This window comes from Ursus arctos, unplaced genomic scaffold (assembly GCF_023065955.2).
Source record: "Ursus arctos isolate Adak ecotype North America unplaced genomic scaffold, UrsArc2.0 scaffold_30, whole genome shotgun sequence".
NCBI classification, from domain to species: domain Eukaryota; kingdom Metazoa; phylum Chordata; class Mammalia; order Carnivora; family Ursidae; genus Ursus; species Ursus arctos.
Window position 1 is genome coordinate 23382186 of NW_026622986.1, and position 22084 is coordinate 23404269.

A 22084-nucleotide genomic window follows, 5' to 3' on the forward strand; every position below is an offset into this window, starting at 1 on the left:
CTAAGTACTCAGCCTTAATCAAAGCCTTTGAGTTAACTTTGAGTCTACTTCTTTGTGGACTCAGAATCATATCTGAATTCTTTTTGATTCTGTCAATAATCTGACACAGAATAATCATGAAAAAACTTAAGTTTGGTTTCTGTATCTTTAGAAATAGATTACTGCCATCTAGCTCCATAAAAATAAGCTATAATGAATAAAGCACATCCACAAAGCCTGAACAAGATAAAAACAGCACAAGTTTTAATTTTACCACTGGGTAAAGATACTTCCTCTTTTCAAGTCTTCTGGGAACCAAGGAGAGAAATGAACAGAAAATCCTCTCTTGATAATAGATTCCGATGTGCACTCTCACCTTCCAGTTCTCTTTTCAATATACACAGATTAGTTGTCTTGTTTTAGTTAGTGAACAAGCTTTTCATTAGTAATCCAGTGAGTATCTCAATGCCCTAGTGAGTGTTCTCTGATGAACAGAATGTGGCTAGCCCTCTCTTCAAAATAAAAAGATCTTTTAATTTCAAAAGATAAAATGTTTGTTAGAGAAAAAAAATCACACTAAACAAAATTGTAAAAAGGAAAAGTGAAAGTGCCACCCTATAATATTTCTGTCCACAAAAAGGCCACTGTTACAAGTTTGGTGGGCAGCCCTCTAGACTTTTGTTTTCTGTGCTTGTCACACACATATGTATACACAATTGTTGAGTTTATGAATTTACTTTTTTTTTCTTTTTTAAGATTTTATTTATTTATTTGACAGAGAGAGAGAGACAGCCAGCAAGAGAGGGAACACAAGCAGGGGGAGTGGGAGAGGAAGAAGCAGGCTCCCAGCGGAGGAGCCTGATGTGGGGCTTGAATCCCAGGACCCTGGGATCACGCTCTGGGCCGAAGGCAGACACTTAACGACTGAGCCACCCAGGCACCCCTATTTTTTCTTTTAAGCAAAAATGGTATCTTACTTTGCACATGGCTCTCCAATTTTCTTCATTTAGTATCAAAGACTTGTAAATTGTTCCTAGTTCATTATCTAACAAGAATTAATAAGACTTCTTCAAATTTGAAGTTATAGAACAAAAATTTTTTAAAAACATTGTTAAATTTCCAGTAAAATTTCCTTCAATTCACTCAATTTAATTCTAAATAGCTTCATGATAGAAAAAGTTCCTTATATTTCCCACTAATAAAGGACCTTATATTTCCCATCTTAAATGGAAAACAAAAAAAGGTTGCAACACTTACCAATATATTGTATTTTAATAGAAACATATACAATTCATTCAAAAAGTATTTTAATATAAACATCACTTGTAAACAAAACCAAATAATATTGATAGTCTAGTTCTAAAAAAGTCCTGGTTTCTCTAGAACACTAAGAAGCCACTTCAATGGTGATTGCTTCACATTTTCCAGTCTCTTGATCTGTGCATGTCACATGTAAAGATCCATCCCTAAACAAACAAAAAATAACATTTCATAAGCTCATTTCATAGGAACAGAAAGTTCTTAAGAAATTATTTCAGGACTTTGAGTAAACGAGATAATTTTAATTTTTGAAAGAGTATTAAGATAAAGAAGAAACACAATTTCAGTGTCTAAACTTAGTGTCATATGCTATAATTAGGTGGCTGTTCCTAAAAATTTCTTCCTAGACCACTGACACAGAAGGTGTATTCCTTGAAAACCATGATGATCAAGATCTCAAGTTTAAGCCTTTACACACAGTGAAGATGCATCACGCAGTCTTTAAGCCTAGACCAAGGCAAACCTACTCTAATGAATTTGACATTCTTGCTAAGTATGGTTATGGAATGAATTGTCCCTAAAGTTAATTTGGAAATGATTTACTTGCAAGACACAGGCTTATGGATGGCTGTTTGTTAGTGGAGTGGTAATAGCTGGATTTAATTAGTAATTTATTTCCTAGAGATTTTCTGCAGCAATACTGAAATAAACTTATCCTTTCATAGGACAAATAATATCAATTATGAAAACCTTAGAAGATTATATTTAAGATTGATAAAAATTATATCTCAAACTTCATGGACCAGTTTTTTACACTGACCACACCAAAATAATTAGAGTTCATAAAAAATTCAGAATGCAAATGATGAGATACACTTTCTTTGTAAAATATAGCAATTTTGTAGGGCAAAAAATGTAATTCACTGATAAAGTCTTTGCAAGCTTTAATAGACGATTTTCTTAGAATGGCAATGCATGAAGAAATCAATAAACTAACAAAAAAGGTCAAGCCTCACAGTGAATTTTCTGAACATCAGAAGTAGTTTAATTTTGTACCTTTTCATAGTAAGAACAGCTAATATATCACGTAATCCGTTTTCTTTTTTATCTAGATCCTGGAGTACAACCTGTTTATGCAAAAATAATATAAAGACGATTCAGTACTTTGATATGTTAATAAACTGATGCACCAGTTATTCCAATGGACCAAATCTTACTTATTATTGAAACAAACCTTTTAAAATAGGGCAGTTTTCAATTACCAGAATCAGAGAATAGGATTAAGCTTTCTTAGTGGAAACGTCTCCTCTAGAGAGAGAGCATATAACTAACAGATTTGTTCCTCTTAAACAACATATCCTAGATTATGAAGTATACTTTGTCTCGGAAAACAAAGACTGCTTCTCTTTTTGGTAAATAAGCTATTACCAGTAACATGTAAATTATATTTTGGTATATACTTCTATATATACTTTTAAAAATTCCAATATTTTAAATACACTTGGAAAATCAAAATTTTTTTTTTTTGAAAACCAATTTAAAGAAACACATGACAATTTCTTTTGTACAACTAAGATTACATTTGTACATAGCAGATACTAATGAATTTACCAAAAAATTCTTTAGTTTCCTAAAGAAAGGTATACCAATAAACCAAGTTTGGAAATGACTTTTCAGATTTTGCCAGTATCAAGTCTTATGACCTCAGGCAAGCACTAAGTACCTTAGTTTATTCATTTGTAAAACACAGAGATTAGAACAGATAAGATCTCTAAAAGAGTTATCTTCAAATTCAGTATTAGGTGACTACCTCTTCTTCTGGCATCTGTAAGTTAGGATATGGCGACAGTAGCTGCAGCAGAGTCTTGGAGTAGCGTATGAAGAGAAAAGGTAATAAATGTACAAGACAGAGAAGCTAAAGGAATACTAAGGCAGCCAAGTGAGTTTAGAAATACAGTACACTGAAAAGTGCTTATGTAGTAATCCACAACAGAAACATCTGGAGGACCTTTTGAAAACTTTACTAGTTGAAGAGCCCTAGTCCCCTAAATTCTAAGAGGTTTGAGGTGGAGCCCAGATAGGTTTTGTATGTGTGTTTTCATTATTGTTTTGTTGAATGAGAAAACAGATATAGGGGTGCCTGGGTGGCTCAGTCGTTAAGCGTCTGCCTTCGGCTCAGGGCGTGATCCCAGGGTCCTGGGATCGAGCCCCACCTCGGGCTCCCTGCTCTGCTGGGATCCTGCTTCTTCCTCTCCCACTCCCCCTGCCTGTGTTCCCTCTCTTGCTGGCTGTCTCTGTCAAATAAATAAATAAAATCTTAAAAAAAAAAACCAACAGATATAAAGCTAAAGATACTATGCATTCCCTTTGGTTACCTACATTTGTTTTATTTTCACTGTGAAAGTACTTCATGCTCATGTCCTGTGCTGTTTGTTAAAAAGTCAGTACAAAGTGTTAAAAAGTAAAAAAACAAAACAAAACAAAACCCTCTTGGTACCTTCAAATCTACTCAGTTAAGTTTCCTAAATATAGTTCTAATACCTATAGATATTTTCTGTATCCATGCATGGATATTTATATACACACACCTACCCAAACACCACCTCCCTCACACACACCCGTGCTCTCCAACTTTTTATTTAAACACAGATGACATCATACTATAAATACAGCTCTGCAGTCCCTGTATATGTGTTTTAATGTAATTATATTTCTTGGGCGTGTTCTAAGCAAATAAAGTGGCTCCACCTCATTCCTTTTAAAAGATGCAGAGGATTCTATAGTATGAAATAGAAATGTAGTATTTTGAAAAAGCAAAGGTATCCTGTATACGAGGCAGCATGGTATAATGGCAAGAGCAAAGGCCCAGGAGTAAACCCAACTGAGGCTAAATCTTAGCTCAACAAGGAAAATAAGGTATTTAGTGCCATGAGCCTGTTTCTCAATCACCTATGCAATGAATGTAATAATGTCTATCTCATAGCATTTTGAGATATTTGTAAGTTGCCTGGTATAGTGCCTGGCATGTAGCAAACGAAAAAATGCCATTTCCCCTGCCATTTACATTTTACCAAGGAAGGTCGACAGCACAAACAGAAAAAATACATATTGTGCTTTGTTTTTATTTTCCCGTAACTCTTTCAAATTAAAATTGTTTATTTCTTCTCTCTTTTAAAAGTAGAAATAATCAATTCATAAAAATGTTAGATAGATGTCTTATATACATTTTATATTAATATTAAACTGAATCAAATGAAGAAGGAAAAGCTAAACAGTTTCACATGACTAATTCATTGCCCAACTTTATATATTCACCTGTGCGAACTTGTCTTCCTCTTTTGTAGAGTTTTTCCCCTCAGACTCATACAGTTCAAGGCATACTGAAGATATACTTCCAGGGGCTTGTAATGTGTGTTGTCTTCGAGCTGGCAAAGGAGTCCCTGATGGGAACAGTACTGTGAAACTGTTGGCTCCTGATTCATCGACTCCCTAATAAGCAGAAAAATAATATGCATACCCTTTGATATTTATCATTACAGTTATAAAGTCATTCCTATTATATATATAATACTTAATCCTTGTTGATAATCTAGAAACTACAGATAGGCAAAGAGAAGAAAACAAAAGTATTCCTTAACCCTAACCTACTTCATTTAAAAATAAATTGAAACATGTATATCTCTATCTATATTTGAAGGTTATGATTAAAATTACAAGAAATTAACATGCTAAATAAATACTAACTGAAAGAAAATGAGAAACTCATTAAGTATAAAATTATAAATCTAAATTGAAAATTTTTACCAATATACAAAGTTTCACTGTAAAACCATGGTATGTATAAAAACTTATGGCAATAAGTTAATGCTACTTTTATGGAAAAGTAAAGAAAAGCTAAACCTACCTTAACTAAAATATCTTTGGCTGAACACTCTATCTTAAGGGAGTCTTCCACTAAAAGGTTTTCTTTCCCAATAAGAATCCCTGCTTCTATAGCTGCACCAATAGGGATGACCTCATCAGGAGGGATAGAATTCAGAAGCTCAACAGTTGGGAAAAGATCTTTAATCAGTTGCTGTAGCCTTGGGATTCGGGAAGATCCTCCACAAAGGACAACCTAGAAAATAAAAATAATTTTCAGTTTTTTACTTTTAGAACAATGGCTGTTTCTCAAAATTAAGTGTTATAAGGTCAGCCATCTTTACCACATGTAATGGTAAAATACAAGCCCTATTTTAACATTATTTTATGTCATACTTACCATATATATGTGTGTGTGTGTGTGTGTGTGTATATATATATATATATATTTAACACATTTTAAGTACTTAACATATTCTTTACTCATAAAAACAAAATTTAAAATGAAGAGACCTCACAACACAGCAAAATACAGCAACAATGCGGGTTTTGATTAATATGGGGTATGAGGCTTAACCATAAATAGGCATTTGAATAGGAAATATATTAATACTTTATACTATTTGTTTACATAAACCTTACAGCATTTTTGTGACAAAATAAATATAAGCAATCTCTCTATGTGAAAACCACGACACAGATTTTTGTCTTCACCATGGAAGAACACTGAATTTTCTGAGGAAAAAGATGTTTTACAAAACTACATTTTAAGCTCTTGGTCCATCTGATTAAATATGTTGTTTCTGAAGAATTTCATATAAAACCGCTCCTTAATGAGCTTGTCCACACAAGTGCCCCAGCTTTTATGGCCTCCACCTGAGGGAACGGGGCTCCAAATCACCTAGTTCTGACAGTCAAAGGGACTGGCATTCATGAGTCCCACAGGACTATCGCAAAGACTATCACATTTTAAATGGTTAAGGAGCACCCCCTGCCCAGTGGCTATACACCTGGGCTCAGCATAGAGGGAGCCAGGCAAAAAATGCCCGTTTCCCAGTTTATCCCTGGAAGAGGTTTGACTGCATACTTTCCCAGCTGCTGCCTGAAGAGTCTGGCTTGCAATCAGCTTGTATCTAGGTGCTGACTGCAATCCTCCTCTTTGGGACACTGATGGTCTTGGCATACTCTCAACTACTGAGAGGCACGAAGAACAAAGATGGCAGCTTAGGCATAAAGGTTTGAGAGGCGACCAGGAGTTTGGGGCTGGGGTGATTGACAAAGTTAATTTCTTATGTAAGAACAGTGTGTCAAGACTGGAAGATGTGGCAGTTATATGTAATGCACAGAAATCAACATGGAGAGTCAATATATATATTCCTAACAAAATTAATCCTCAAAAACCAATCTTAATGAGACAAAGATAAGTGATTTTCCCAATACAGTTTATAACAATAAAGTTGCTTGCTTAAGTCAGGAGAGTAACGTGAATAAAGTGAGAATGTCAATAGAGAGAGAGAAAATATAAAAAAATACCAAACAGAAATCACAGAACTGAAGAATATAGTAAATGAAAAATTCAGTAGAGAGGTTAAATAGCACATCAGATGAAGCAAAAGAAAGGATTCGTGAACTCAGAGACAGGACAGAGGAATTCACTTAAACAGAGGAGCAAAAAGAAAAAAGAATGAGAAAGAATTAAGACAGCTTAAGGGACTTATGGGACAATAGTAAGTATACTAGGGGCGCCTGGGTGGCGCAGTCATTAAGTGTCTGCCTTCGGCTCAGGGCGTGGTCCCAGCGTTCTGGGATCGAGCCCCACGTCAGGCTCTTCCGCTGGGAGCCTGCTTCTTCCTCTCCCACTCCCCCTGCTTGTGTTCCCTCTCTCTCTGGCTGTCTCTCTCTGTCAAATAAATAAATAAAATCTTAAAAAAAATATAGTAAGTATACTAATATACATATTATAGAAGTCCTAAGAAGGAGAAGAGAAAGAAAAAAAGGGGCAGAATGTGTATTAAAAGACATAATGGCTGAAAACTTACTTAACCTGGGGAAAGAAACAGATATACAGATCCAGTAAGCCCAAAAATTACCAAGTAAGATGAATAAAGAGACCCACGCTGAAATTAAAGTGTCAATAGGGCACATGGGTGGTTCAGTTGGTTAAGCGCCCCTCTCAATTTCAGCTCAGTTCATGATCTCAGGGTCATGAGATTGAGCCCTGCATCGGGCTCATAGCTGGGCATGGAGCCTACTTAAGATTCTCTCTCTCCTTTTCCCTCTACCCACCCTCCTGCCCCCCCCCAATGTCAAAAGTTAAAAGACAGAATCTTAAAGGCAGCAAGAGAAAAGCAACTTGTTACACACAAGGGACCCTCTCATAAGATAAGCAGATATTTTTTTTTTTTTTAAAGATTTTATTTATTTATTTGACAGAGATAGAGACAGCCAGCGAGAGAGGGAACACAAGCAGGGGGAGTGAGAGAGGAAGAAGCAGGCTCCTAGCGGAGGAGTCTGATGTGGGGCTCGATCCCACAACACCGGGATCACGCCCTGAGCCGAAGGCAGACGCTTAACCGCTGTGCCACCCAGGCGCCCCAAAGCAGATATTTCAACAGAAATTTTGTAAACCAGATGTGAGATATTCTAAGTGCTGAAGAAAAAACCTGTCAGCCAAGAATACTCTACCCGGCAAAGCTGTACTGCAGAACTGATGGAGATATAAAGTGTTTTACACACAAATGAAAGCTGATGGAGTATACCAGACTAGCCTTATAAGCAATGTTCAAGGGAGTTCTTCAAGTTGAAACAAAAGTATGCTAATTAATAACCTGAAAACATATGAAACTATAAAACTCACTGGTAAAGGTAAATATACAGTTGACCCTTGAATAATTCAAAGGTCAGGAACACTGATTCCCTGCATAGTGGAAAATCCATGTATAACCTCTGACTACCCCAAAACTTAACTACTAATAGCCTACTGTTGACCAGAAGCCTTACCAAGAACACGGTCAAGAAACACATATTTTATATGTTATACGTATTATATACTGTATTCTTACAATAAAGCAAGCTTGAGAAAAAAATGTTAAGAAAATCACAAAGAACAGAAAATCCATTTACAGCACTTTATTGTATTTACTGAAAAAAAATCCATTTATGAGCAGATCTGCACAATTCAACCTGTGTTGTTCACAGGTCAACTGTAGTTAAATTCAGAATACTCTAATATTGTAATGGTGGGGGGTGAGTCACTTATAACTCCAGTATAAAGTTTAAAAGAAAAATACCATTAAAAGTAACTAACTACAATAATTAATTAATGGATACACAATACAAAAAGATGTAAATTATGACATCAAAAACATAAAACGTGGAGAGGAGATGTGTAAAAATGTAGAGTTTCTGTATGTGTCCAAAGTTAAGCAGTTATTAGTTTCAAATAAGGCTATTATAAGATGTTTTATATAAGCTTCATGGTAACCATAAAGCAAAAACCAATAGTAGATACAACAAAAGATAAAGATATGAAAGCACATTACTATACAAAAAAAATCATCAAATCACAAAGAAGGAAGAAAGGAACACATGAACTACAAAACAGAAAATTAGCAAAACGGCAAAAGTAAGTTCATACTTACCAAAAATTACTTTAAATTATTTTTTGTACACTAACAACAAATCATTGGAAAGAGAAATTAAGAAGACAATCCTTTTTTTTTTTTTTTTAAAGATTTTATTTATTTATTCGACAGAGATAGAGACAGCCAGCGAGAGAGGGAACACAAGCAGGGGGAGTGGGAGAGGAAGAAGCAGGCTGATAGCGGAGGAACCTGATGTGGGGCTCGATCCCGTAACGCTGGGATCACGCCCTGAGCCGAAGGCAGACGCTTAACCGCTGTGCCACCCAGGCGCCCCTAAGAAGACAATCCTATTCACAACAGCAATAAAAAGAATAAAATACTTAGGAATAAATTCAACCGAGGAGATGAACAATCTATACACTAAAAACTATAAAGATATGGATGAAAGAAATTGGAGAAGACATTAATAAGTTGAAAGATATTCCATGTTCACGGATTGGAAGAATTAATATTGTTAAAACGCCCACACTACCCAAAGTGGTCTACAGATTCAATGCGATCCTATCAAAATTCTAATGGCATTTTTCACAGAAATAGAAAAGACAATCCCAAAATCCATACGGAACCACAGAAGACCCAAAATAGCCAAAGCAATCCTGAGAAAGAACAAAGTTGGAGCATCACACTTCCTGATTTTAAAATATATTACAAAGCTATAGTAATCAGAACAGAATGCTATTGGCACAGAAACAGTCACACAAATCAATAGAATAAAGAGCTCAGAAAAAAGCCCACGCATAAACGGTCAATTAATTTTCAACAAAGGAACCAAGAATATACAACAGGGAAAGGACAGTCTCCTTAGTAAGTGGTGTGGGGAAAAGTGGATATCCACAGGCAAAAGAATAAAACTGTACAATTATGTTATACCATAAAAAAAAAAAATCAATTCAAATTGAAGACTTGAATTAAGACCTGAAACTGTAAACCTCCTAGAAGAAAACACAGGGGGTAAAGCTCCTGGACATTGGTCTTAGTAGTGATTTTTTGGATTTGACACCCAAAGCAAAGACAATAAAACCAAAAAAAATAACACCAAACTAAAAAGCTACTGAACAACAAAGGAAACCATCAACAAAATGAAAAGGCAACCTGTAAAAAGGGAAAAGATATTTGCAAACCATATATCTGAAAAGGGGTTAATATGCAAAATATACAAGGAAGTCATAAACTCAAAAGCAAAAAAACCAAACAACATAATTAAAAAATGGGTGAAGGACTTAAATAGACATTTTTCTGAAGAAGATATACAGGTAGCTAAGAGACACATGAAAAGATGCTAAACATCACTAATCATAAGGCAAATGCAAATCAAAACCACAGTGAGATATCACCTCACACTTGTTAGGGTGGCTCTCATCAAAAACACAAGAGATAACATGTATTGGCAAAAATACCCTTGTACACTGTTGGGAATGTAAAATGATAGAGCCACTATGGAAAACAGTATGGAAATTCCTCAAGAAATTAAAAATAGAATTACCACATGATCCAGCAATCCCACTTCCGAGTATATATTCAAAGGAAATGAAATCACTATCTCAAAGAGATATGTGTACTCTCATGTTCATTACAGCATTATTCACAATACCCAACATATGGAAATATCCTAAGTGTTTGTTTTTTTTTTTAAAGATTTTATTTATTTATTTGACAGAGAGAGACAGCCAGCGAGAGAGGGAACACAAGCAGGGGGAGTGGGAGAGGAAGAAGCAGGCTCCCAGTGGAAGAGCCTGATGTGGGGCTCGAACCCATAACGCCGGGATCACACCCTGAGCCGAAGGCAGTTGCTTAACCACTGCGCTACCCAGGCGCCCCTCCTAAGTGTTTGTTGATGGATGGATGGATGAAGATGTGGCATAAATACAAACACAAAGCAATATTATTCAATCTTTAAAAAGAGGGAAATCTTATTATTTGCAACAACACGAATCAATCTGAAGGCATTATGGGAGGTAAAATAAGCTAGAAAGAGAAAGACAGATACTGCATGGTGTCACTTATACGTGGAATCTAAAAAAAGAAAAAAATGTCAAACTCATAGAAACAGAAGGTAGAAAAGTGGTTGGAGCTAAGTGGTGGGGGAAATAGGGAGAGGTTGGTAAAAGGATACAAAATTTCAGTTTTAAGTGAATAAGGTCTGAGGATCTAATGTATAACATGGTGACCATAGTTGATAATATTGTACTGTGTAATTGAGATTTGTTAAGAAAGCAAACTTAAGTGTTTTCATCTCTGACCCAAAAAGGTAAAAATACGGGGTGACAGATGTGTTAATTAACTCCATGGTGGGAATCCTATCACAATGTATACATATATCAAATCTTACCTGTACACTACAAATATCTTACAATTGTATTTGTCAATTACAATTCAACAAAGCTGAATAAAATTGCTCCTTTATAAAGACCTTAATTTCCTAATTCCTACACATTTAACACTTACATCTCCATAGGTACACAGAATACTGAATAAATAGGTAGCCCAAGAAGGGAAATCATCAATAATTACTTATTTCACAGTCTTTTTATGGATGTTCTCAAAGCTTAGTGTGTTAGAGAAAAGGATCAACTGATGAAAACTAGGCCTCTTTAACATTAGGTGTGAAATGAGGAGTAATACCATACTGATCTTCAGGTGAGGGCATGAGGAACATCAGCTGAGTGAAACAAAAAAAGAAAAGCAGGTTTACTCTGGCAAAGTTCCCTAAGACCTCCCTAAAAGGTCTGTTTTGGAGGTAAGTAAAAATAAAAGTCTTCTCTAAAACTTTATGATCTCATGTAACTACCATGAGAATAAAAATGTAGAATATGCCCTTTCAAATCTCTCATAATCAACATCAAAAAGCTTTAAGAAGCAATTAAGTGATGTTATGCAAAAACAAACAAACAAACAACAACAACAAAAAAAACAGCAAAAAACCAAAAAACTTGGGGCGCCTGGGTGGCTCAGTTGTTAAGCGTCTGCCTTCAGCTCAGGGCGTGATCCCTGGGATCGAGCCCCACATCAGGCTCCTCCGCTATGAGCCTGCTTCTTCCTCTCCCACTCCCCCTGCTTGTGCTCCCTCTCTCGCTGGCTGTCTCTATCTCTGTCGAATAAATAAATAAAATCTTAAAAAATCCCCCGAAACTAAAAAACTAGAAAATCTTGGCTTTTGGAATTTTCATTTAAAAAAGTAAAAAAAATACTAACAACATGTTTGTTACCATTAATGCTGACCGTAATCACCAAGTATTAATTCAAATAAATTCTTTAAACATCTAGTCTGTAGTATGAGATTTCTTTTGCGATTTAAATTTTAATAGAATATACATATTTTGAACATAAGTAACTTGTCTTACTAAAGGCTTTTCAAATATAACTTTCACAGTAATTTCATAAAACTGCTGTTAAAAAATCAAACCATCTTAACTATTTGGGTATTAAAAACATGAATCTAAACAACAAAAAGGAAAAAAAATCAGATTATTCTAAAAATAAAATAATAAAATCTGTCAAAGCTTATGGAATAAAACCAAAGCTATTAAGAAGTGAAACTATAGTTAATTTTTTTATTAGGGAAAAAAAAATGAAAAAATAAATTGGCATTCAATATAAGAATTTAGAAAAATATGAAAGTGTCCTGGAAAGACTAGAAGAAATAAGGAGAAAATTAGAAATAAACCAACTGGAAAAGAAAAAAAAATGACTTAAAAATAGATCTAAAAAAGTTTTTTGGGAGATAGTAGTGACAGGAGTTGGAGCAAAAAAACCCCCCAAAAAACAAAACAAAAAACCAAGAAAACTTCTGTCAAACCTAGAAAAGGAAATTCAAAAAGCAAAAAGTAAAAAATAGAGAAATTGTCCAGATCTCAAAAATTTCTCTATACTTTTACATTTTAATATCAAAAGATACACAAAAATTATAAATTATAAATTATACAATGTCAAATGTTAAAAATTTAAGAAATCATCATGAAATAGGTCTGCAAAATACTTAAATTCAAAATTGAAGCAGTAAAGAGAAATCATGAAAGTTTCTTTAGAACTTCTGAGGAACAGAGAATATCCATAGAATACTTAAGATGAAATGGTATCAAATTCATCTTATAAGCACCTGATAACCCAGGAACAAAACCACAAAAACAAACACCAATAAACAAAACCCTATGGAACAGAGGTTGCAAAGTAGCAACCTGCAAATTTTATCATGCAAAATGTTTTCTCTCTCTACACAGTATTCTTAGAAGTTCTGAATGAGTCACTAACATTTAAACAGTAAATTAAAAAAAAAAAAAAGAGGGGCGCCTGGGTAGCACAGTGGTTAAGCATCTGCCTTCAGCTCAGGGCGTGATCCCAGCGTTCTGGGTTCGAGCCCCACATCGGGCTCCTCCACTGGGAGCCTGCTTTTTCCTCTCCCACTCCCCCTGCTTGTGTTCCCTCTCTCGCTGGCTGTCTCTGTCAAATAAATAAATAAAATCTTAAAAAAAAAAAAAAAAGAAAAAAAATCAAAACATTAAGTAAAAATACCTCTAGAAGTACTCACAAAAAAACCAGTAACATTAGTTACCTCCAGGGAGGGAAAAAGACTGGGTGGTTGGGGGCGGGGGAATCTTTTGCATTTTGAATTATGCAAATATAAAGCCAGTTCAAAATAAACAGTAAAAATTTTTACTCAAAGTCTCTATTTGAGAGTCTGTTAAAAGGCAAAGGCTTCAGTAGCACTAGACTGCATCCCTGAAAGGCAGTTTAAGTGGGCAGCTGCTACCCCTTTTGGAGGACAGCTCCTGCTATATGTGGCAGGCCCACCACTACTTCCTGTGCCCCTCACACCAGCTAGTGGTCACTTGCCATTTATAGTCACATATTTACTCTTGCTTTTCTTAGAGCAAAGAGTTTAATGTGAAACTTTTCAAACTCTCCAAACCCATCTCTCAATCTAGTAGGAAAATGAAAGAAAGACCAAAAGGATTGTGTGTTTCAAGGAAAATGGGGAATATACTTCCTTTTTGAAGAATGGCATGATACACTCAACCTGCTGTCTTATGTAGCTGCCAGGCAGCTTAACTGTGGTGTAGTACTTAAAATACTCATATAGTTTATGTATAGAAAGAAATGGACTTTTTTCATATCATCTGTGGGAAAATCTCAGCACTGGTGTATCAGGTATGACAAATCAAATGTTGTCTTTCTGACTGACATTATATTCTGCAATAAATACTACCAATAGTTCTGTCCCTGTAAGAGATTTGACTGGCTCACTCCTACTCAAATGAAATGAATACTTTGGAAACTCACTTGACAAGGGATCTGACACACTTTCTTATGTTGAACTTAATTTACAGATATGTAAATCATATCTAAAATCATATTCCCACATTATGTGGTTAAAAATTCATTTTAGAATTCTACATATATCTTTGGAGTAGTTATGTTGAATACATATTTAAAAACCACAGTACAAAGGTTCTGTCCTTGTTTAGAGAAACCAATTTTTTAAAATAATATTTATTTATTTGACAGAGAAAGCATACACATGTGCACAAATTGGGGGAGGGGCAGAAGGACGGGGAGAGGGACAAGCAGATCCCTGCTGAGCGTGGGCTTGATCCCAGGACACTGAGATCATGTCCTGAGCCAAAGTCAGACACTTAACCGACTGAGCCATCCAGGCACCCCTAGAGAAACCTATTTTGTGAGTAGATATTTTTCATGATGAAAATGAAAAAAATGAAACATTACTCCTAGTTAAAGGGTTAAAAAATTTTTTTTAAGTTTTTATTTATTTATTTGAGAGAGTGAGAGGGAACATGAGCAGGGGAGAGGCAGAGGGAGAAGCAGACTTCTTGCTGAGTGGGAAGCCCAACTCGGGGCTTGATCCCAGGACCCTGGGATCATGACCTGAGATGAAGGCAGACGGTTAACCAACTGAGCCACCCAGGCTGAATTCTATACCAAACATAACTCAAAATGTAAAATCTGACACTGACATTATGGAACAGAAGAAAAGGGGTTTCAAGGTTCCAAATCTGGAGAAATTAGTTGTGAAAGAAACATTAATTATTAAATATTTCTATTTGTAAATTTGCTATTTGTTTCAAGCTGGAATTTAAAATGTAACCTCCATTATCAGATATTTGTATTTTTATACTGAGTTCAGACTGATATTTTCTGACAGCTGTGTTTTCCTATACCTGACAACTTTACTCACGTTTGCGCCTGGCCCCTACAAGTAACTGCTAGAGCGTGTAACCTCTCCCACACGGTGCCTCAGGCTATGAAGAAAAGGAAGGTAATATTAACCTCTTTCCGAGGAACACTGTGTATGATTACATTACCTTGGAATAAAGTTAAAGTACTGGAAGTTTTGGTTTAGAAGGTATTTTTCTGAGTAAATGAATCAGATATATTGTGGTATTTTATCATTCTAAGTTCAAACATTTGAGTCAAAAAGGAATAATGCTCTTATTTCTTTGAGCATGTCTCAGGAGTTGTTTTTTTTTTTTTTAAAGAGAGAGAGAGAAGTAGCCTCTGCTTGTAAAGTTACAACCTCGGATAAGGCAGACCTTCAAGGAAGGAGCAGGTCATGCTCCTGGACTGAAAAAGAAGGGAGGTAGGAGCAGTAAAGATAAGAAAAGGACCAAGCTGTGCCTCCAGCTTATAATATGCTTCTTATTTGAACAATGCTAGAGATTCACCCATATGCCTCTCACTATCCCTAAACAGAAGCCCTGGGGCCTGACTGATAAGCAATGGTTCAGGAGATGCCACGGACAACTCATCACGCAGGGCTGAGAGAATGAGTTGGGAGGCCAGTAGCACTTTTTTTTTTTTTTTTAAAGGATTTTACTTATTTATTTGAGGCAGAGAGACACAGAGAGAGAGAACACGAGCAGGGGGAGAGGGGCAGTGGGAGAGGAAGAGCGAGAAGCAGACTACCCACTCAGCAGGGAGCCCGACATGGGGCTTGATCCCAGGACCCTGAGGTCATGACTTGAGCTAAAGGCAGACGTTCAACTGACTGAGCCACCCAGGTGCCCCACTAAGGCACTTCTTAGACCACTGAAACCAAAAAGCAGAACCATCCTCCTTTAAAGCATTTGATATCAAAAGGGGTTACTTTGTTCAGACAATATGGTTAAGGTAGAGAAGCCTGAAATACACCGACTCCTTCCTGCTAACCCACGTAAATAAGGTGAAAAAAAAATAATCACAGAAAATTAATGTATTAAAAGAATAATTCTTCATAACCAAATGAGGTCTATCTCAGGAATACTATTCCACATTAGGAAATAATCAATAATTTATCACACAACTTTAAGACAAATATAAAGGAAACCATAAGCCTGCCTTGCAGGTGTCCAGAAAATACATCTGTAAAGACTCACCACCTATTTCATATTAACACAGGAAATGTGAGGAAAAGAGAATGTCAATATGAGATAGAGAATCTACTTCTTTTTTTTTTTTTTTTTAAGATTTTATGTATTTATTTGCCAGAGAGAGCGAGCGAGCACAAGCAGGGGGAGCAGGCAGAGGGAGAAGCAGGCTCCCCACTAAGCAGGGAGCCCCAGGTGGGACTTGATCCCAGGGCTGTGAGATCATGACCTGAGCCGAAGGCAGACACTTAGCCAACTGAGCCACCCAGGTGCCCCAACTATTTCACCCAATTACCAGCAATTACATTTTTGTTAAACGACTAATAAAACATTCCTCTAAAAAAGAGAACAAAAGAAGGAAGTTCTGACCAAGGCAACCAAATATATATAAAAAAGTGAGGGATACACATTTGAGAGAGAAAATATCACCACTCAGAGGTATAACCCTCTCCCAGAACTCTTGGCCCACCCCAACTACCACCCCCCATTTTCCTGCTGCCCTTATAGCAAAACTTCTCAAGAGAGTTCTCTGTACTTGTTGTGTCCACAATCCTACCTTTTTTTTTTTTAAAGATTTTTTATTTATTTATTTGACAGAGATAGAGACAGCCAGTGAGAGAGGGAACACAAGCAGGGGGAGCGGGAGAGGAAGAAGCAGGCTCCCAGTGGAGGAGCCTGATGTGGGGCTCGATCCCATAACGCCGGGATCACGCCCTGAGCCAAAGGCAGACGCTTAACGACTGAGCCACCCAGGCACCCCCACAATCCTACCTTCTATTCTACATTAAACTTACTCCAGTAGTGTGTTTCTCTCTATAACTCCACTAACACCACTATGACTAGGCACTTGCACATTGCCAAACCCAGCAGTCAGTCTTCTGGCCACACCTGCTGGGCCTCCAGCAGCACAGGGCAGATATCTTTCCCTCCCTGACGTGGACAATTTTACTTTGTCTGCTGGTTCTCATGTCTCCTCACTGGCTAGTCCTAAATCCCCTGTGCCACATCCCCTTTCAGCTTGTAAATGTCCAGAGGCTCTGGACCCTGTCCCGAGGTCTCTTCTCTTTTGTGGCTCTATTTCGTCCAGTCATGGCTCTAAGCGGCACACAGGCACTGATGAATGCAGATCTCCAGCTCAGAACTCTCTCCTAAAATCCAGACTCACATGTCCAACCACACTGTACTCCTGCCCCTGCAGCCAGAGACATCCATGCTGTGTTTATTAAAAGTTTTAAAATTTGGGATTTACTCCTAAATTTTATTCTAAGGAAATTAAGGATGTTCACAAAGCCACAAAGACTGCTTTTTATAAAATCAAAATAACCTATGCAACTAAAATAAAGAATTGGTTTTATAAATTACGGTATGTCAATACAATCAAATACCATGGGGGAACAAGATCTTCAGTTTGAGATTTCAACAAATTCTGGAAGCTGGAAAAGAGAGGTAACTGTCTTAAAGCAGATGAAGTTTGAGATAACCAAGGAGAAAGCAAGGTGGTCTGACGTACACAGAATCCCAGTGTGGCCCAGGCCTTGGAAGCACCAAGCAGCACAGGAAGGGAGGCTGAAGCAGAGACGTGAAAGCAGGATGACTGGTAGAGAGGATAGATGCAGAGTGACTGGATTCCCCAAAGCCCTCCCCCTCACCCAGACAGGAGGCCACCAGCACCTTCTCCCATACTCAGGGATGGGAGGTTTGGACCAGTTACGGGATGTGGGTACAAAGCTACCGCACAGGGCAGGAGTGGGCATGGTGCTGAAAGCAGGTGGAATAAGGGAAAGTGCACATATTAAGAAATAGGAACCTTGAGGCTCCTACTCTCAGAAGGCCAGAAACCAGACATGTCCTTCTCGAGCAAGAGATCAGAGGATTCCTTCCGAGAAAAAAAAAAAAAATACTGCTAAGAAGAGACTTCCAGACACTAAGGTGAGAAAGGCAGTGGGCATAGCCATGGGTGAAGAAAGAGCTTGGGTTCTGGAGGCAGACTGCCCACGCTCCAGTCCCAGCTCCACCACTTATGCACTTCACCTCTTTGGAAACCTCTTAGTTTCCTCACCTGAAAATGGAGATCATGGTGCCTACCTCATGGTGCCGTTGTGTGGATTAAACGTCTTAAGGCAAGTAAAAGTTCAATCATTTCCTCCTCCTTCCCTGTGAGAGGGTTACACATCCCCACCCATTGCCACTGCGACGACTCTGCCTCTCTGCAGGTGGAGTGGATTTCCTCGCCCCACTGTCAGCCTGGCCCTGTGTCTAGCTTTGGCCAACCGCATGTGAATACACTGAAGCACACCATATTGAAGCAGACGCTTTTTAAAGCCATGCATGTTCTTGCAAGCTCTCTCCTTCTTTCCCCTCTGCCATGAGAAATGCATGTCCCAGGGAGCTGCTCCTTTAGCCTGGGTCCTGCAGTGGGAAGCACGGGGAAGACCTACAGCCACCTTCAGCTGCCCGCATGAAAAGTGAGAAAAAATTGTTTTACTATAGAAAACCACTGAGATTTGGGGCTTGCTTGTTACTGTAAGAAGGTCAACAAACTACAAAGACAACTCTATTTTTAAGTTCTCAAAAGTCTATACTTTAGAAATACCTGGGGAGTGAATCTTTAACAACATTCTTAATCCTAAGAATATATTCGACCTGAATTCAAGCAATTGAGAAATGTACCATTTGTGATATCTAAATGTCAAGGCTCTATGACCAGTTAATGAGGGAAGAGAACTTACGTTAATTGATCACTTACAATATGCTACACATGGTATTTCACTTAATCCTTGTAACAACCCTGTAGAATAAGTTATAATACTCACTTAAAAGGTAAGTATTTTCACCCTCCTAATAAGAAGAGACAGAGAAGGTTCAGGAAATTAAGTGATTTGGAATAAAGTCTACTCTGGAACTATTAGCACCATGAGCCTTCCAGTTCAGGTGGGTCTGTCTCCAAACCCACTCACTCCACCATGGCCTTGCTACTGTTATACTACATGTCTTATCCTCCATGACCCACCCCCAGCCCTCAAGCACCTAGCACAATGCCTGGCATATTGTAAGCGTCCCCCCCCCCACCAAAAAAAACCTTCTTGAATTAAACGGCAAAGAAAACCACCCAAAAAACAAAAATACCCCAATTTCCTTTCTACGGTGTACACCAAAATAGTTAAAAGAGATAATCTTTCAAACTATAGACAATTTAAAAGAAAACAGTATTAAATGTCTGTCATACATCTGAACAGAGATGGAATTTATAAACTTAGAAGCAGTTGAAGAAATCAGAGTGACAGACAACAGATTTAAATAAATAAATGAAATTTCTGTATGTCAAGTCCCCTCCTTCCCTCAGAAGACCAAAATTAAACAGTAAACTACAGGCCTTAGAAGAAGATTGCAGTAAATTATAGTTAATATACTGATTATGTAAAACATTTGTACAAAAAAATTAAAAAAAATACTAAGATTTACATAAATAGGCAAAGCATATCAAACAAGTAGTTACACAGAAGGAAATAAAAAACTGAATAAACATTTAAGAGATAATCCTCTAAGTATCAATAAAATACAAAGACCTATTGTTTCTCAAAAATCAAATGGACAATTTATTACTTTAAATGATAAGACTCAGAGTTGGCAAGGGGATTTGAGTATTAGTAAGTTCAACTCTTTTAGAAAGTATTTGAAGGTAAAAATAGTCTAATGCTATTTACATTCTTCAACCCAGTAAATTTTACAATGGGAATCCATCCCAAATATGGTAAAAGTTGATGTCCAAAGATGGACATCACTGTTTAGCAGAGAGGGAGCCCAACCTAGTGTCCACGATAGGATGAAATAATGTATTGGTGCCTTTCCTTTCCTAGGATATTGAGAATCTATTTAAAATTGTGTTTATGAATATTATACAGTAATATGGGGAAAGAAACTGGTTATATTATATAAAGAAATAAAATTCAAAATTCTACATACAGATTGGAATAGTTAGAAATGTTACAAAACACAACAGTGGTTGCCTTTTGGTATTTCCTGAATTTTCTTTCATGAATGCTTATTATTTTAATAATAGAAAATATACATTTTAAAGGAATACAAATAATCTTAGGGGAAAAAAGAAAACATTAACAATTTGAATATCTTTGAAAGTCTCAAAATACCTTGTTACGTGAGCGGAGAGAAGCAGAACGGTGTACTGGTTAAAGAGCTGACTCGGGACCTTGGGTTAGCTCTACCACTAACCACATGATTGCCAGGAAATTATTCATTTCTCTGTACCTTGGTGTATTCACTCATAAAATGCAGATAAATAAAAGCACCTGCCTCATAGAGTTGTTGGTGAGTATTCAATGAGTTAATCCATGTAAAATACTTAGAAACAGTACTTTGCACATAGTAAACATGCAAATATCCATCAGCTTTTGCTTACATCTTTTTTTTTTTTTTTATTAATAATGATTTTTTATTATATTATGTTAGACACCATACAGTACATCCCCGGTTTTCGATGTAAGGCTCGATGATTCATTAGTTGTGTATAACACCCAGTGCACCATGCAATATGTGCCCTCCTTACTACCCATCACCGGTCTATCCCATTCCCTCACCCCCCTCCCCTCTGTAGCCCTCAGTTTGTTTCTCATAGTCCATAGTCTCTCATGTTTCATTCCCCCTTCTGATTACCCCCCCTTTCTTTATCCCTTTCTTCCCCTACTGATCATTCTAGTTCTTATGTTCCATAGATGAGAGAAATCATATGATAGTTGTCTTTCTCTGCTTGACTTATTTCACTAAGCATTATCTCCTCCAGTGCCGTCCATGTTGTAGCTTTTGCTTACATCTTAAAAAATATACTGGAAAGAACTATTTTTTGCTAGGAAACTGATAAATATGTATCACTGGTGCCAGTAATAAAAAATTCAATTTTCCTTATTCATTAACACAAGCTCAGAAAATATTTAATGAAAATATTATTTCAGTACCAAGGGGCTATTTCCTAAATTCCAAGTCTGATACTACTCCTAAAATAAATAAGAAAAATACAGAAGTATTACCTTATTGATATCATCTGCTGTAAATCCACTTTGTTCTAAGAGTTCTCTGATTGCTTCTATACATTTATTAAAAAGCGGAGAACAGAGAAGTTCAAATCTTGCTCTGTACACACACACACACACACACACACATACACACAGAGGAAAAGACAGAGAGAAAAGGCTTAGTACAATTAAGACAATTTTTCTTGTGAAGAGTAATGCCAAAACCTAATGTGATGGTTCTCTTAAAAATAGGTTTATGATCAGAACAAGATACTTAATACGCAACATTATAATACCATGGGGTGGGGGGAAGGGACATCTAAGTTATTCCTCTGCAAATGTATGAAGACATTCAATGTCAAATTCAGAAGACTCTTACCCATGGCTTACTTGGAGGCTTTCAAAAAACCTAAAAATAAATACAGTGTATGGCATTCTCAACAAAGTCACAGATTCAAATCAAACCATCATTTGGAAGCTTTTGCTATTTTTGATGTTAAAAGTTTAAAAACCTATTTTTCTTTATAATGTGAGACTATGCTGTACATAAGTTTAGTTCTCTTGCTCTGAAGAGCCTGAATACTAGCATATAATTTTAAGAAAGATCTAGGTTTATGAAAAATGTACTCCCTAATTTCATACTAAACTTAAATGCAAATGACTGATTTTTAAATTTATTTGTGCTATCTATATATACCTGATAGTTGAAATCTTTGTGATAAAGGCAAAATTTCCTTAATGAAAAATTACATATTCTATTTCATTCCTAATAACTAAGCACTAATATGCAAGCATATATTGAGTACTTGGACAAACTCAGCACTAAGTTAGGAATTCTAGAAACAAAAATACGCAACACTCTGCCCACAAAGAGATTTCAATTTAACAGCTTTTAATCTTTTGGGTTATAGTTTGAAATCTCTCTTACTAGAGCTAGTGCAGTACTAATAGAACT

General features: G+C 36.7%; 1 protein-coding gene across 3 annotated transcripts in view; it reads right to left on the minus strand.

The window, feature by feature from the left end:
* Positions 1 to 1232: 1232 nt before the first annotated feature.
* HSPA14 (heat shock protein family A (Hsp70) member 14) overlaps positions 1233 to 22084 on the minus strand; it is a 37422-nt gene continuing 16570 nt past the window's right edge. For all 3 annotated transcript variants that reach the window (XM_026479041.4, XM_057304665.1, XM_057304666.1), the window contains 5 exons: positions 21145 to 21247; positions 5144 to 5356; positions 4555 to 4728; positions 2296 to 2366; positions 1233 to 1445 (listed from right to left, as the gene is read on the minus strand). In XM_026479041.4, the coding sequence (XP_026334826.1) occupies positions 1367 to 1445; positions 2296 to 2366; positions 4555 to 4728; positions 5144 to 5356; positions 21145 to 21247 (640 nt within the window). In that variant the 3' untranslated portion in view covers positions 1233 to 1366. The remainder of the gene's footprint in view (positions 1446 to 2295; positions 2367 to 4554; positions 4729 to 5143; positions 5357 to 21144; positions 21248 to 22084) is intronic.